The following is a 15,937-nucleotide window of genomic DNA, read 5'->3' on the forward strand; positions in this document are numbered from 1 at the left end:
CGGCGGCCCCGGGGTGGGGCCGAGCCGCCGCCGCTCCGCCGCCCCGGCCCGGCCATGCTGGACTTCGCCATCTTCGCCGTCACTTTCCTGCTCATCCTCGTGGGCGCCGTGCTCTACCTGTACCCGGTAATGCTGCCGGCCGTGGGGCGGGGGGCGCCCGGCCCGGCTCGGCCCGGCCCCGGTGCAGGCGGGCGGAGAGCGAGCGGCCGCGGGGCCGAGGCAGCCCCCGGCCCGTCGCAGCCCCTGGGCCCGGGCGGTGCCCGCAGCCCGGGGCCGGACGGGACGTGGCAGGGGCCTGCGGGAGAAGCTGCGGGCAGGGCGTTCCCGGGACAGCGCAGTCCCGGACTCCTCCTGCCTTACGGGCTCCGGGATGAATCCTGCTTTCCAAAGGCGCGGTCGTCTGCTCGCCTTGTATTTTTGCAGGCCTCCAGGGCAAATCAGTGTGTAATACCCTACATTGCAAACTTGACCCTTTAAATCTTTACGCAGACATCTTTGATCTAACCAGATGAATAATCCTGGTTTAGCCAGTGGCACCAGGCCTACAGTTGAGGTTTATCGGCTTAGCAGGTTTAAAGCTGCAGATGTAGCATACCCAGCTCCTGTTTCATGTTTGTAAGTAGTTTAGTAGTATTGGTGTGGAAAATTCATCCCTCCTGCCGGAAAGGTGTGGGACCTGTATAAAATCTGAAGTTCATGTAGATTGATGCATTTCCTTTTACTCTAGGCATCTAGGCAAGCATCAGGTATCCCTGGTCTGGCTCCAACTGATGAAAAGTAAGTGGTTTCTGTCTCCACATTGGTGAAGTTCAGCATTGGCAGAGGATGCTATTCATGACCAGAAATCCTGTGTGTTTCTCAGGGATGGCAACCTGCCAGATATCATTGCCAGCAGCAGCTTACATGAGTTTCTTGTCAACCTTCATGAGAAATATGGGCCACTGGTCTCCTTCTGGTTTGGAAGGCGTCTTGTTGTCAGTCTCGGCTCCATCGATCTCCTGAAACAGCATGTTAACCCCAACCGGTTGTGTAAGTGTCTTTTACCTTGTCTTTTGAGTCCATTTGTTCTGGCCTCACTGGGCATCAAAGGAAGTTGGGGTTTCATTCTACATTGAAAGAAAATGAGGCTTTGTAACTGACATGGTGGTTCAGGTATGACTTTGGTCCTGCTTACTGAGCTTGAGTATCAGTGACCAAGGGTTACTGCTGTCCAGTGGCCATCAGGAAATCAGTATGCTTGTGTCTTTTACCATCTCTCTACAGGCAAACATTCAGGAAAAGCGTCATGCTCATTAGTCACTTGATAGAGCAAGATGAACATCCTGTAGCCACTTGGCATACATTTTAAAAGCAGTTTGAAATACAGTTTAGGAGGTAACTTTGATAAATTAAGTCTGAAAACAGCTCTGCTAGTTTGTGATAACAGCTGTGTATTTTATGGTGTATGGTTCAACATGGAGGTTTTTCAAACTATTATTTGGAGAAGTTCTTTACCTTTCATGTTTCTTTTGGTGTGTAGAATTTTGTAGTGAAAACCTTTAATGATCTTCCAGTCTTGGAAGTGGATGATGATACTGGTAGCTGAATTGACCATCTTAGTCATGAGAGAGTATTTTAATTTATGGCCTAAACCTCTTAGGTGGGCATTTTGCTTCCTAAGGTTATCACACTTGGTAAGTTAACTCAGTTGGTGCTTGGGTTCAATCTCTTGCTTTCCCAGTTTTACTTTAGAAGGTTGACAGAGGTGCTGGGTGCACACCTCTGACCTGACCCTGTCTTTAGGCACAGGCAGAGAGCTCAGCTCACTTTGTGCTGGGGTTGTAAGGGGTAAACTTCATGTACAGTTGCCTGACAGAATCAGAAAAAGAAATGGTGACAATCTGGGAAAGGAGTGGGAGTTAACAAGGATCAGCAAGACACAGTGGATAACGATGACACTCCAGAAGGTGGAAAACCACTCTGAAAGATCTGAATGCTCTCAAGTGTGTTTGGAAGAAATTAAGCAGACAGTCACTTTTTCAAAGCTCAGAGAAGTGGTTACAGGCCCCTGCACAGGCAAGTTCTCATAAATGTTCTGAATTTTGGAGGATCTGAGTATTGGAGAAAGAGAAATACAGTGCCTGAACTTAAGTGCAGGAAATTAGGTGACCCAGGCAGCTACAGACTAGGCTAGTATCCTGCTATGCCAATGGCTAAACATATTTTTTTAAGCATGGGGGATAAATGGGAAATGCATGTTGTACTTTGATAATTAGATTTTTAGACAAATAAAGTGATAAAACTGTGTTTATGTCAGTGATTCAGTTCAGAATTTGCTTGGATACTGATAAATACTGGAAGGGGGATCAAGGCTAGATTGTCTTGAAAAGTGAAATGCAGCGTTGGGGACGTGAAATACTCCATCCTATGTTAGTGTCCTACCCTGCTGGCATTATCCTGGAACCCTTTGTTGGCACAGGGCAGCAGAGTGAGATGGATATCCCTGAAGGCTGGGATAGCAGGAACAGGAGGAGAAGAAGTGAGCTGCATGAATTGCCTATGGGATGACATGGCCATGGAAAAAAAAAAAAAGGATGTTTTGAGTCATGGATTTTCAGTAAAGAGAGGACTTTTGCACAAAATGAGCATGAATCAGACTTGGAGTCCTGTGTGTGGCTCTGACCTCTATACTCAGGCATGATTTTGAATAAAGCAAGTGCAAATAAAGGCTGCCAGTGCTCCCAGAGGAGTGGGAAGGCTGTTGTGCAGGAGAAGCCAGGGAAAGTGTGTTCAGCCCAGATGAAGAAAGAACTTCTGAAGGGATCCTCATAATGGCAACAGGCTTGAGAAGGAGCGTTCTTACAACCTCAGAGCTGGAAGAGCAGCAATATTAGTTGTATCACTGCTTTCCTTTTAGCACTGATGCTTGCCAGAAGTGCTCAAGCTTTATTAGGGGTGAGGAATCTTACAGGTGATATTTCCTGAAGCATTGAGGTATAAACTGAGCTGAGTAGCTGTAGCAAAGCCCTTTCTATGCCCTTTCTTGGTGAGTGGGAACAGGGGTTGTAGTGGGTCTCAGCCACAAGCTGGCTCTGGGCAGGCTGGAGTTTTGTTGGAGATGAGGTCTTGCCCATATCTCTGCTGTAGTTTTATTGGAAATGAGGTCTTGTCCATATCTCTGCTGTAGTTTTATTGGAAATGAGGTCTTGCCCATATCTCTGCTGTAGTTTTATTCGAAATGAGGTCTTGCCCATATCTCTGCTGTAGTTTTATTGGAAATGAGGTCTTCCCTTATCTCTGCTGTGCACACAGTGCTGTGGGGCAGGAGACAGCCCACAGTGGACTGCATTATATCCAACTCCTGACTCCTCAGCCCCACTTGAAAACCCAGCCATGTTACTGTTCCTCAGTCAGCTAGAGTGCCTGAGGATCCTTATCTTCATGGATACCTGACATTTGGTTTCCAAGGCTGAAATACAGAATTTGGCTCCAGACAAAGGTTCCTCTCCTCTCATATGTGTGTCACAGGTATGGCCAAACTTCTTGAAGAGAGAGAGAGGTGCAGATAATGCATTTCTCATCAAAGCCTTGAAGCTGGACTAATTGGATTCATAGTTATAAACATTTCCAATGCCAGGAGACTCTTTTTCCTTAGGCTTCAAGCAGTGTTTGAAATTGGTATGTTTTCATGGCCTCTTAAAGCCTGGTTGAGATTAATTTGCAAGGGGAATTCAAAGGAAGTAAAACTTTGTAGCTGGTACTGGTGATTCCCCTGTGTGGCTCTGGGGAAGCAGTTCAGGCCTACAAACAATGTGGATGTGAAGAGGATGGACTAATTGAGGATTGCCAGGAGCAGGGGCTTCAGAGACCAACTTGGAAAATTCTCCTGAGTTGATGTTGCTTTTTGATTTGGGGCAATGAACCTGAAGCACACTGCATGCCGGAGATGGAGCTCTGGGTCCTGGCCTGTCTGATCAGGACTTCACTGCTGTTCTGTGAGCATTTTACTGTGCAGGTCCAGAGGTCCTTTCTATCTCTGATGTTCAGTTGTGCTTGATCTCAGATCTTTTCTCTATATTTATTTGCAGTGGTATCCAGGACGGCACTCTGAGGTTTTTGGGATGGGGAGATTTCCATATAAGTGAAAAGAACAGTCAAAATTTTGCTATATGTCACTAGGAGGGGTGAAAATGTAACCCTGGAGACATTTCCAAGACAAGGACAACGGATGAAGTCTGTGCAAGTGCTGGCAGAACAGAGCTCTCTCCAGAGGCAGTTTGTGCCTTGTGGAGTCACTGGCCTCCCACAGCTGTGCAGAAATAGCCCTTTGCATACAGCAGGAGGCAGAGCCAGCCCTCAGCAAAAGGGCAGCCTGGGCTCTGCAGCCCTGAGTGCCCAACAGTATCAGTGGTGTGGGATTGCCAGTTTAGTCTGGGGACATTGGCAGAAAAACACCCAGAGCCCATGGCTAATGCAGCAGTTTCCTTTCATAGGCAGCAGGAAAACTTTGCAGTTTGAGCAGGCATTGCTTCTAAGCATCCTCCAGCCTCTCTGGATGCCTCTGCTTGCCGGATTTTCTGTGTGGGCTTTGCCACCTGCCATGTGTCTTCCTGGCTGCCCAGTATTGTGCCTGGCTGTGCCAGTGCCAGTCAGCAGGGATCTGTGGCATCAATAGCAGCTCCATGACAAAGTACCTTGGAGGAGGAATTGTCAGCAGCAGCTAGAGGCACATAACAGCCTGCGCCACGTGGAGAGCCGCAGGTACCATCTGCTCTGCCAAAAGACACATGCTCGTGCTCCTTGTCATTCAAAGTGGGAAAGAGGGTGAGATGCAGAGCTTAAAAACATTGGAAGGGAATAGATGTGAGAGAAAAACATTTGGGAAAGATTACCATATTCATGCCTCTGGCCTCATTAGCTGCTTTTATGTCTTTAGGTAGTAAGTCCTCTGCAGGTGGGAATTTTCTCTTCTTGTAAGTTTGCCTGGTAGCATAATGAGGCCCCAATCTCTGTGGGGAATCCTAGATACATCCACAGCTGGTAAAGTCATATGTGTCTAGCCCAGCCTTGATGTTTTCTGATGCCTCAGAGGTTTCACTCTCCATCTGGGAGAAATAACAGACTGTGATAAACAGTGACAATATCCTTCTTGAAAACCCTGATTGCTGCTTCCAAATAGCTCCTTAAAGACTCTGTCAGTTCCACAAGACACACTAAAAGGTTTACAGAAAGGGAAAAACATATGCCATGCTGTATTGCACAGTTTTGCATTGACATATAATATCCTTCAGCAAATTTATTAAATAGAGGTCCCTGGTGGTGAAATTCAGAGTTAAAAATCTAACTGAAATGAGTCATGGATTGGGAAGTGACGTGGTTTTCTCTAGTTTGCACACTGATGCAAGTGTCTGTGTGGAAGGATTGAAGATGGAAAGAAGGAGGTTAGCAGTAGAAAGCATTCTGTAGCTTAGTGGGCTATGGTTTTCTGTAGGAGCTTCAGAGCTTCTGTGCTGGAGGCAGCCCTGGCAGACAGGTAGGTGCTAGTTTGGGAAGAGCTCCTCAAGAGGGAACTCAGTGCCCTAGAGAAATGATGCAGGAGCAGTAGGGTATCAAACAGACCTTGCTGGGTCTGTGACACAAGGGAAGGAGTGTCGGGACCAGCCTCTGGCTAAGTCTGTCATGAGCTGGTATGTCCTGAGTGCATGGCCATGTTCAGGGCAGGAGGGCACACCACTTGTGAAGGGAATGTGCTAAAGAGCCTGCAGGTCAGGCTGGAGGAGAAGGGGAAAGACCATGCCACACTCACTCTTGTCACCAAGTCGATGGCACAACCAGCTGGGAACTGGCAAACAGGGAACAAGCTCTGAAGGCATTTTTACTGAAGAACTACTTGGTAGAGCCAGCAGGCAAACTCTGCATGGGGAGCTGATCACAGGATGGCAGTCAGCCCCAGGAAAAAGACTTTGTGAGGTACCAGCCCACACTGAGCAAGAGAAACTTGACACCCCAACGAGGCTGTTGTAGGGGAAGGAGCCACACCTTGCTCACTGCCCAGAAGTAGCAGTGTCTAATTAAAGAGGCTGCTGTTTTAATCAGCCCTGTATAGTGTGACTTTTGAATGATGTTTCCTCTGCTTTCAGTGGATCCCTTTGAGACAATGCTGAAATCCCTCTTGAGGTACCAGTCCAGCCTGAATGAGGATACAGGAGAGAGTCACATGAGGAGAAAACTGTATGAGAATGGTGTGACCAAGTCCTTGCAAAGTAATGTTGCTCTCATCCAGAAGGTAACTGCCTTTGTACAGCAGAGAAGCCCTGTGTGGCTCACAGGGGAAGGTTTAGTGAGAATGATCACTAGGATAAAGGACCTGCATTCAAATTAATGCTGGGGCTATAAGCATCTGAGATAGCAAACAGCCTCTGCCTTTGATGGTGGGAAAATTTGTGTTCTCTTATCTCCAGTGGGCTGGGGGAAGGGCTGAGCTTGATTAATTTTTATGCAAAGATACCAGATGCAGTTAAAGATACTGGAGCACCTGGATTCTAGATATATTTCCCTGGACAAGAGGATGAAACAAGGAACCAGCTTTTGGGGCCACAAAGAGATGATTTTGATTTAGTCCAGCAGCCAGAATATGATCTGTTTTCCTGTTCTGGAACTGTCTGTACTAAAGGGTTTAAGGTTTCTTTTGTAACAGAGGGAACAAGAGAGGAGAGTAGAGTTGCCTTGTTAGGGGAGAGCCTTGAAAGAAGTTTGGAGACTGAAATGTTACTGTTTAACAATGGGAAGAAACCTGGAAGGAGTTTAGCATTATTCCATAGCCATGAAAGTGTGGTCTGCCTTAGGAAGTGGGTGGGAATGTGTCCAGGGTGTGTTTGGTAAATAGACTGCTGGTGTTACTGCTAACTAATGGTTCATTGCCTCTCAAGCTGTCAGAAGAGCTGTTGGCCAAATGGCTGTCTCTCCCTGAGGCACAACATGTGCCACTCTGCCAGCACATGCTGGGCTTTGCCATGAAGTCTGTCACACAGACAGCTATGGGCAGCAGCTTCGAAGATGACCGGGAAGTCATCCGATTCCGCAGGCACCACGACGCAGTAAGTGTCCTGCAGAGCCAGGAAATCTCCTGTCCCGTTTTTCCAAACTGAAAACACAGAGCTTGTACCTGTGTACAGTTTAATACAAGCTACTGCTGAGACTTTAAAGTATGAGCTTGAGGGGTCTGTCTCACTTGTCCCAAGCTAAAACTGTTAGAAAGATCCTACTACTGATCCTGCTGTCAGTAGTCTGAGGTGTTTCCAGAGGATCCATGGGGATCAGGAACCCAGATCCAATGGCAGTTGGGAGGTCTTTGGTACCTAAGTCAGTTAAACTCTGTTGGAACTGCCAGTAGAATTTCTCCCTTTTGAAGATCTTCTGAAGGCTCTGTGACATTGTGAAGAAAGGAAAATCTGAGGGGATCTCACCTGTGTCCACATGTGGGGATGCTAAACATGCTGGTGATAGGGTGGGGAAGAAACAGTTCCATCTCCCATTTAAAATTCCCATTGCTTTTTTTTCTACAGTTGTAATTACAGTTGTTTAATTTCAGCTTAATTCCAGCTGTCATAGACATAGTGAGAAATGGGATGTGGTGTCCTAAAGAGACCAGTTCCACATTGACAGGAAGTCCTAATATTATTTGGTGTTTTCATTTTCCTGACTAGGGAAGAGTAGAATAGTCCCAGCAGTCTAAGCCTGTGGTAAGTGATGGTGCTGTTCTCTTTCTCCTCTTCCAGATCTGGTCAGAGATTGGAAAAGGTTTCTTGGATGGGTCTCTTGACAAAAACATGACTAGGAAGAAGCACTATGAAGATGGTAGGTTTCTCCCAAAATTAGGGTTTTCCTCCTACTCTGATTAATACTTAGGAGTTAGCTAGCATGTGAAAGCACTTCATTTGCCCAGTTGTTTTGGCTTTTCTTCAGAGTTGCTCATCATGCCATAAGCTACTACTTACTGCCAGATTAGATCATTGTTTTGGAGTTGAGTGGCAAGCTGCCTTTCTTCATGTGAGAAGTTGTAGGACTAGAACTCTAGTTCCAGGTCTAGTTCCAGGGTCTGTCCAGTCTGGAGAGTGATAGAAGGGAAGAATCAGGGTCTGCTTCCTCCCTTACTGTTGTGTTCCCTGGTGTCCACTTTTGACCTCTCTTGGAGGCAAGCAGCTGTGCTAGGTGGAGACAGATGGAGCCCCTGGATTTGGCCCGTATGGGCATTCAAATGATGCACCATCTGGGGCCTGTACTGCCAGACAGTCACTCACAGGCTGGAAGACACAAGTACAGAGGTGCTGCTTTGTTGGATACACCATCAGATAGCCTCTCATGTGCTCTTACAAGATAACATGATTTAGGTCTGTTACAGCAGTACTTTTATTTCTAATATATTTTATAGTAAGTTATTTTAATTTTAGGTTGTCTTTTTTGTTAATAATTAAATCATTTAAGTACTGATTGATAAGATGCTAAACTAAGAGATTGTATCTGGAACTAAAGTTTTGTTTGTAAATCCTCCAAACCCAGTGTTTCCTTCTTTGTGCTTCGAGTTCTGTGGGTTTCAGAACCTGGGGACAGCTTCTGCCCCATTGAAATGGGTTCCTCCCATGGTCACTCTTTGTGAGTTGTAGTATGATGATGTATGAGGACAAAATTTCACAAACTCCAGATAGTGAGCCTTGGTGTGTGAGTGTTGCTGGCCTTCCTGCACAGAGGAGGAAGGAAGGTAATTCTGAGACAAAGGACCTTAACTGGGCCTTGATAAATGGAGTTTCAGACCCAAATTCTACTCCATGTTTCTTGGATAGTCCTCAATAGGTCATTTAAGCCAGACAGGCAATGATGTCTAGGTCTCTAACTCCCCCTGGTTCCCACATGAGTTAGGCACTCACATATCTTCAGATGTGTGGACTCTTTCCCAAAACCCTCCCATGTTCCCCCCATTCCTCTGTCTGTGTCTGCACTCTTTAGCACAGAGCCATCCTCTTGCACCCTGCCTGTACAAGCCCTGGCCAAATGGCTCCATCAGTCCTGGTGCTGCAGTAATTGTAACTCTGCAGCTCATACCTGTTTTCATGGGAGCTGATAAAAATGCATTCTCTGGTGGTTTGACAGCATTACTTGTCTTCCCCCTGTGTGATTTCAGCTCATAGAGCACACACCTTGGTTATACCTGTAAGGATGGCTTTTTATAGGCAACCTCTGTTTCTTGGTTCTGCATTTTCAGCTAAACTGGGGATACTGCCTTCCAAATTGACAGTAACATGTAACAGAGGCTGCTTCTGTAAGTGAGCCCAGCAGGGACAGCTGGTCTGAAAATCTGCTTGGGAAGATGAATTTGCTTCTCTGCAGCACCACGATGACCAGGTTTTAAAATAAACATTTCTTTTTTCTTCCAAAGCTCTGGTGGAGATGGAATCCATCTTGAAGAAGGTTACAAAGGAGCGCCGAGGCAGATCATTCAACAGGCATGTCTTTGTAGACACCTTGCTGCAGGGGAGCCTGAGTGACCAGCAGGTCTGTGCAGCTGTTACCTCCTCACACAGTCATGGGGTTTTGCCAGATGGGCAATTCATTACATTGTAACCTTTGATTAATATAAGTTCTTGCATCTTAGCTTAGATTTTTTACCAAAGCAGGGCTTCTGCTTCGTTTTTTCCACTCCTGCAGTGTTTGATTGCATTAGACTTTGGTAGATTTCCTAGCCACTGCTTCATAGCTATTTTTATAAACCAGAAGTATGTTAATGTTAAGCATGTCTCATGCAATTCAGTGGAAGTTCAACAGAGAGTTCACTTTATGTCTTCTGGATGTATTTCCTGCTCTCTGCACTAAAGGGGTTTAATGTGCTTGAGTGGAGAATGTGCTACTTCTTTATTCTCTTTACAGTCTTATGAACTTCATTCCCTGAAGTAGGTTTTCTTTCCTAGATTCTGGAAGATACAATGATTTTCTCTTTGGCAGGATGTGTAATCACTGCTAACTGTAAGTACAGTAACTGTAGGTAGCTTCCCATCTTGCACTCAGCTGCCAAAAACTGTGTGTGATGACATGAGACTTACCCTAGGCTAATAAAAAATTGTATTAATCATTTTTCTCCTGAGCTACAGACATATAGAAGAAGCTAATTTTTACATCAGACTGGTGCCACAGCCTCACAGTTAGTGAGCTGAACCTAAGCTGTGTTTGACAACCTTTCCAGGCTTATGGTGGACCTTAGAATTTCTCCCCATTGCTTTTTGCTTGCATTCTTAACACCAGACAACTGATGCTAAATTTGATGGAGAAAACCACCAAAATAAATAAGCCACAAAGATCATGCTGTAAAATAGGTTCAGGCACATAGGAAGGAAGAGTGCTAGCATCTGTCTTTGTGCTTTGAATTTCTGGAGGATAGGTGTGTTCCATGTATGGAGGACTTTCAAAAAAGCTACTCTGGGATTTATGCATAGATTATGAAAAAAAAAACCCAAAACAAATAAAAATACAAACTGAAGCTGTGTAAAATACCTTGATAAAGGGATGTTTATCTGGCCTTGTACCTCAGCCAGTGGGGCTGGGACTCCAAAGAAAACCTCCAAGATGCATCTAGGTGTTAAAGAATGGGAAATAAATCAGACAACTCTGGTGATTCTCTCTCCAGAGAATATCCTCTCCAGGTACTCCAGGAAGTCTGTGATTTTAAGGGGCTTGAATTCACATGGATTCACAGAATCACAGAATATTCTGAGTTGGAAGGATCATCAAGTTCAAGATTCCAGATAGTTCTCATGAATAGACATTTTTGAGAGCTGGAAACATTTCCTTGTAGCTGTAGGGAAACTGCCTCCTACACACTTATTTCTTATGCAGGGTTTTTTTCTCACTCTGCATTTGAAGATAATCTCAAGTACCTCAAAAAATAGATGTAGGGGGACAAGTGCTGTCCAACATCTGCAGAGAGCTCCTTTCAGGAGCCCCAGGCATTGGCTGTTTGGAGCACTTGCCTGACATGTGCTAGGGAAGACCCCCAAATAAGGAAATTTTCTAAAGCTTTGAACGAACCAGCCTTTCATTTGCATGATTGGTGTAATAGCTGTGATTCCCCTGGGTTTGTTGGGCTGTGGGGTCCTTTTGCCAGAGCTGTGGGACTGAGTGCTTTAGTGTCCTGCAAAGCTCCTCATAGCGTCAGAAAGAGAATCTTAACTTGCAGGGCCTCTTGCTACACAAGAGTTCAGCCTGTGTTCCTACCACTGAATACAGAATCAGCACAGCCTGCTGTGAACAGAGGCCACCTTTTTTTTAGGCCAAAAAGTAATGTTGAAAATATAGGAAGGAAGAAAACTGAATGCCATTTGTAAAGGATTGAATTTTATGAGTCCAGTCTTGTCTTGATTCCTTTCCCAGTGTGCACCTGGGCAGTCTATTTCCTGACAACCTCAGAAGATGTTCAGCAGAATCTCTACAAGGAGCTGGACCGTGTTCTGGGGAAGGGACCAATTACCCATGAGAAAATGGAGCAGCTCAGGTGGGTCCTATAGAAGGAATGCAGAGGAAGGCTGTGTCATTTGGTGGGGACAGGTGTTTCATGTGGAGACTGATGCCTAGCCTGCACTAGGCCAGGAGAAGGCATCCAAAAGCTGCTAACTCCTTTTTTCTTTCTGGAAGTAATCAAGCCACAGAATGACTTGCAACATCGAGAATCTGCTGGCATAGACACAGGGACCAAGGTGCTCACTTCAGAGCGTCTGTAGGAAACCCTTTAGGTTCATCAGCAGAGGAAAAGCACTGAATCAGTGCCCTGGCTGCCAGGCCAAAATTTTGCTCTCTGTCTTGTTTGGTTTCTGTCCTAGTTTTCCAGGAGTAGTAGAAGTAATCAGTCATTTTCATGATTGGATATAGAGGTATTTAGAGAGGAAGCATGGACCAAACTTCTTTTCAAAGGGCTGCAAGTAATGATGACTGGTCAATAGTATGACTTTATGTTTTCTGCATTTGTTATTGTTGGTGCAACCAGGTGCATTTCCTATTTGGACTAGTGTTAGGGTTTCAGGGACCATCAAGTCTGTAGTTTTCTTGCTTCTTCTTGTATGAGTGAGAGGTACAGGAAAAGGGCTGATGTATTTATGCATTTTAGCAGATTTAGTTTGGTTTAAAATCTGAAAGAAGAGGGATTCCAATAACCTTCTGTAAAAGCTGTTAATGAGATTTAATGCTTCTTACAAAGATGTTGGGACTCCTTGCCAAAAAAAAGGAAGTGCCTCTAAATGAAGCAGTTGGCTGTGCTCTGCTTGCTGCCCCAAGGGTGTGGACAAGCTTCTCTGTGACACTGACACTGACCAGGGGTCACTGTTGCAGGTACTGCCGGCAGGTCCTGTGTGAGACAGTGCGGACAGCAAAGCTCACTCCCATTGCTGCACAGCTGCAGGAGCTGGAGGGCAGAGTCGACCAACACACTATCCCCAAAGAGGTAGGGCAGTGCTGGGAGCACTAGGCCACTCCTTTCCTCTAGGGGAATGTGCTGTTTCCTCTTCTTCCCGACCAGGGGTGAGGCAGGAAGACCATTTCTTCTGACAGTGTTGAACCTGAGCAGGTGCTCTGTCATCTGAAAGTACAGTTTAGCTCAAAGTTTGCCTGCACTTCCTCTGTGGGAGAGGCTCTGTAAATTCATGTTCTCTTGCTGAGCAGATTTGCTTATTGGATGAGTAAGCTTTTGAAGGGGCCTATGGACTTAGTTATGCATAAAAGAACATTGTTTCAGGCTTCATGATATCACTCATCATATCACCTTCCCTTCCAGAGAGTAAAGTAGTCCATACATACATCTCAGCAAACATAGAGAAATGGAGTCACACCCTCTGTAACCACCAACAATTGTAGCATGATTCTTAGAAGTTAAAATCCTAACATCTGGGCATTATGAAAATCTGTAGATGAATACTGCATGGTTGTCTTTTTAATCCACCTAAATATGACTAGTCTACAGAAGAATCATCATCCAGCAGAGCTGTTGAGAGGTGTCTTTAATTGTGCATTTCCTTCCTCATTGACATGTTGTAATTCTCTTTGCAGACACTTGTGCTTTATGCTCTTGGTGTGATGCTGCAGGATAGTTCATCTTGGCCATCACCATACAAGTATGTAGAATCAACTGTAATTGCAATTAATTCCTTCTTTGTTAAATTAGATCTTGCAGCACAGCCATTTGTGCTGCAGGGCCTGCCTTAAGCAGATTCTGGAGATGAAAGGGAGTCTATAAGAAAATCAGTTTATGAAGGTCTGGGTTTGTTTGTCTCCATGGGCATGGTTATGGGGCAATTAAAGTCAGGTTCCTCTGGTGCTCCAGTCTGTGTATGTGCATGTATGTGTTAGAGTTTAGTAAAAACTTTTTTATGCATGTACACAGCGCTTCCCTGGCTAATGCTGGTCACTTCTGTTAAAGGTTTTCTGTGAAATAGTGACTTGAATGGCTTTGGAATCACTGCTCGTCATCATGAAACAAGGGTGCGAGGAAATGTCAGTCTGAAGTTTTGGTTTTTTAGGGTGAAGGGAAATGCTGCCTCAGTATTTCGGTCTGTCTGTGAAAACTGAAGTGGATCTAGGCCAGCGGAGGTTAAAGTAAAAAAATCACTGTAGCTTCTTGTGACCTCCAGGTGGCAAATATTAACCTGTATCTGATTTACTTCACTTGGGCTGCAAAAAATGTGGGTCAGTTATTCTAGACAAAGAGAACAGACAGCTGAGATTTAGGAGAAAGAATAAAGCCTTTAGAACAGCACTTGTCCTCTCCTGCAATTACACTTTTTAGAAAGGGGTCAGGCATTGATGCACCAGTCTGCGAGCCCCTTGGCAGGGATTGCCTCCCAAGGTAGGTCATAACTGTGTTCAGCTTTGCTGAGACCCCATGGGACCTTCACTGAGGACTGCTAGAACATTGTATGCTTGCTTCAGGGAGGCTGGGGTCGAGGTTTAGCTTGAGATAGATGAAGATTTCCATGACAGAAGTAGGAGACCAGCTCTGTGTGATCCTTTCACCAACCTGCTGTACAAAAACACTGTTTGCCCTCCCTGCTTTTTTGCTAGGCAGGTGCATTTTCTCTCCTATTACAAAATCTGTAATTTTCACTTTAGTTCAGGGTAAATGTAAGTTTGATGCTGCTTTTCTTAAGCATCAGCACCCACATGCCCTTTTACCTTGTTAAAAGCACACCTTGGGTGTTAAAGCAGGGAAGTGAAGGCTTGAAGTATTTAGCAGAAAGGTTTAAAAGAACCGTCTTCTGTCCATTAGATTTTGTGTTTGGAGGGGGGATAATATTTAAATTGAATGTTATTTTATTAGTTTCCCTTGTTTTAACTCATGCCAGCCCTGGATAATAGTTTTCTCACAGGCTCTACCATCCTAAAGCTGGAAACCACTTTTCTCACTTCAGTGAGTCACTGGCTTCCCTCCCCCAGCACATACACATACACACACCAGCTGCTTGAAGAGAACAGTGAGGGGCAAGGAGAAAAAGGAAATATTTTTGGAAGTGAAAAAGGAATGGACTCAAAGAGGCAGAGAGAGAGACAAATGAGATTGCATGTGCCCTGGAGAGTAATAGAGGGCAGGTAACAGCATCAGCTCAGCTGTGTACTGCACATTAGTTCCAGCCCTGTCTCACACTACCTCGGTTTGTCAGCATTTTGACCAAGATGGGACACAGCTGACCAGCTGGGAACATTGATGGAATGGATGCACAATTGCCTTCATCCATTTGTGTGGAATGACCCAGAGAGAACAAATAGTGAGATTCTTTAGTTCATTTCTGGCTTTTTACTTTTCTCTCTGTGTGTGCACATTTCTGGGGAAAGGATGCTGTGCCTGCTCCAAAAACCCTAATGTGTTTCATCTTTTATAGGTTTGACCCAGACAGATTCAATGAGGAATTAGCCATGAAAAACCTCTCCTTGTTGGGTTTCTCAGGAAGCCAGGAGTGCCCAGAGTTGAGGTGAGCATAGGGAAAGAGGTCTGGGTGAGTCTCTGTGGCAGACAGGAGAGAAGGTGCTTCCAGCATCTTGGTGTTACTGCTGGGACAGCCTGTCCAAGCTGGCTGTTGTCCTTTGGCAGATTTACATCATAGCAAGGTTTTTATTTTTTTTCTCCTGATTCTTCCCTCAGGTTTGCCTATATGGTGGCCACAGTTCTGCTGAGTGTCCTGGTAAGGAAACTGTATCTCCACCCAGTGAAAGGACAAGTCATGGAGGCAAAATATGAACTGGTAACCTCACCAAAGGAGGAAGCCTGGATAACGGTGTCTAAGAGAAGCTAAGAGCAAGCAAAACAAGGGTTAAAAGTGCCAGCAGTGAAGTTCTGAGCAAGGGTCTTAACGAGAATCATACTGCCACTGTGTTTACTCAGCCAAGGAATTTTATATCCAGAAAATTTTTTTACCTTCCATATTCTTAACCTCATGCCTATCTTGGGTACTCTCTCTAATTCAACCAGTAGTCATATTAAAGTAGATTTAATCTATATGTCTTTTTCATATTTGCTCTTGGATCTCTGGCCAAACCTTTGCAAAGGAAGCAGTAATACCTTGCAGTGGTGTATGGATGAACTACTGGGTGTCAGCTAGTCAAAGACTAGCTGGGCTGGTTAATCCAGCCTCTTTCCAATAGCAGCCAGAGCTGGGTGAGAGTGCCCCTCTTACCCAGTGGAACGATTCTTCTTGAATTCTAGCTAGATAAGACCTTGGAGACACAAGGACAAAGCCTTTCTCTATATATAGGTATTTTTATTCAAAGTGTCTTTCCCTCCCTTGAGCTATATCTGTCAGGAAGAACAGATATATCCTGTGAGAAGTATGTGTGAGTGTGAGAAAGAGAGAAATAAACTGGGGTGGGAATAGCACCACTAGTTCTCATGCTGTGTAATCTTGCCATGCTGTGGGGTTGCAAGAAAAAGGAT

The 15,937-nt window shown here is 45.1% G+C and overlaps 1 protein-coding gene across 2 annotated transcripts; it reads left to right on the forward strand.

Annotated features, from left to right (window-relative positions):
- Positions 1-23: 23 nt before the first annotated feature.
- LOC134421399 (cytochrome P450 20A1) lies at positions 24-15,502 on the forward strand. 2 transcript variants are annotated; one of them, XM_063162288.1, is made up of 13 exons: positions 24-126; positions 728-777; positions 863-1,029; positions 6,120-6,265; positions 6,909-7,076; positions 7,758-7,836; positions 9,413-9,528; positions 9,942-9,996; positions 11,398-11,518; positions 12,349-12,460; positions 13,063-13,127; positions 14,889-14,978; positions 15,149-15,502. In XM_063162288.1, the coding sequence occupies exons 1-13, from the start codon at positions 55-57 to the stop codon at positions 15,297-15,299; spliced, it is 1,392 nt and encodes a 463-aa protein (XP_063018358.1). In that variant the 5' UTR covers positions 24-54; the 3' UTR covers positions 15,300-15,502. The 2 variants fall into 2 exon arrangements, with proteins under 2 accessions (XP_063018358.1, XP_063018359.1); XM_063162289.1 differs by lacking the exon at positions 24-126 and adding an exon at positions 490-615.
- The last annotated feature ends 435 nt before the right edge of the window (positions 15,503-15,937 follow it).

This window comes from Melospiza melodia, chromosome 8, assembly GCF_035770615.1.
Source record: "Melospiza melodia melodia isolate bMelMel2 chromosome 8, bMelMel2.pri, whole genome shotgun sequence".
NCBI lineage: Eukaryota > Metazoa > Chordata > Aves > Passeriformes > Passerellidae > Melospiza > Melospiza melodia.

Bases quoted from the DNA above. Each gene is read 5' to 3' on its own strand.
- LOC134421399 (XM_063162288.1), top strand. From the start codon at position 55: ATGCTGGACTTCGCCATCTTCGCCGTCACTTTCCTGCTCATCCTCGTG. The intron at 778-862 runs GTAAGTGGTTTC...TGTGTTTCTCAG, and splicing joins CTGGCTCCAACTGATGAAAA to GGATGGCAACCTGCCAGATA. The intron at 14,979-15,148 runs GTGAGCATAGGG...TTCTTCCCTCAG, and splicing joins CAGGAGTGCCCAGAGTTGAG to GTTTGCCTATATGGTGGCCA.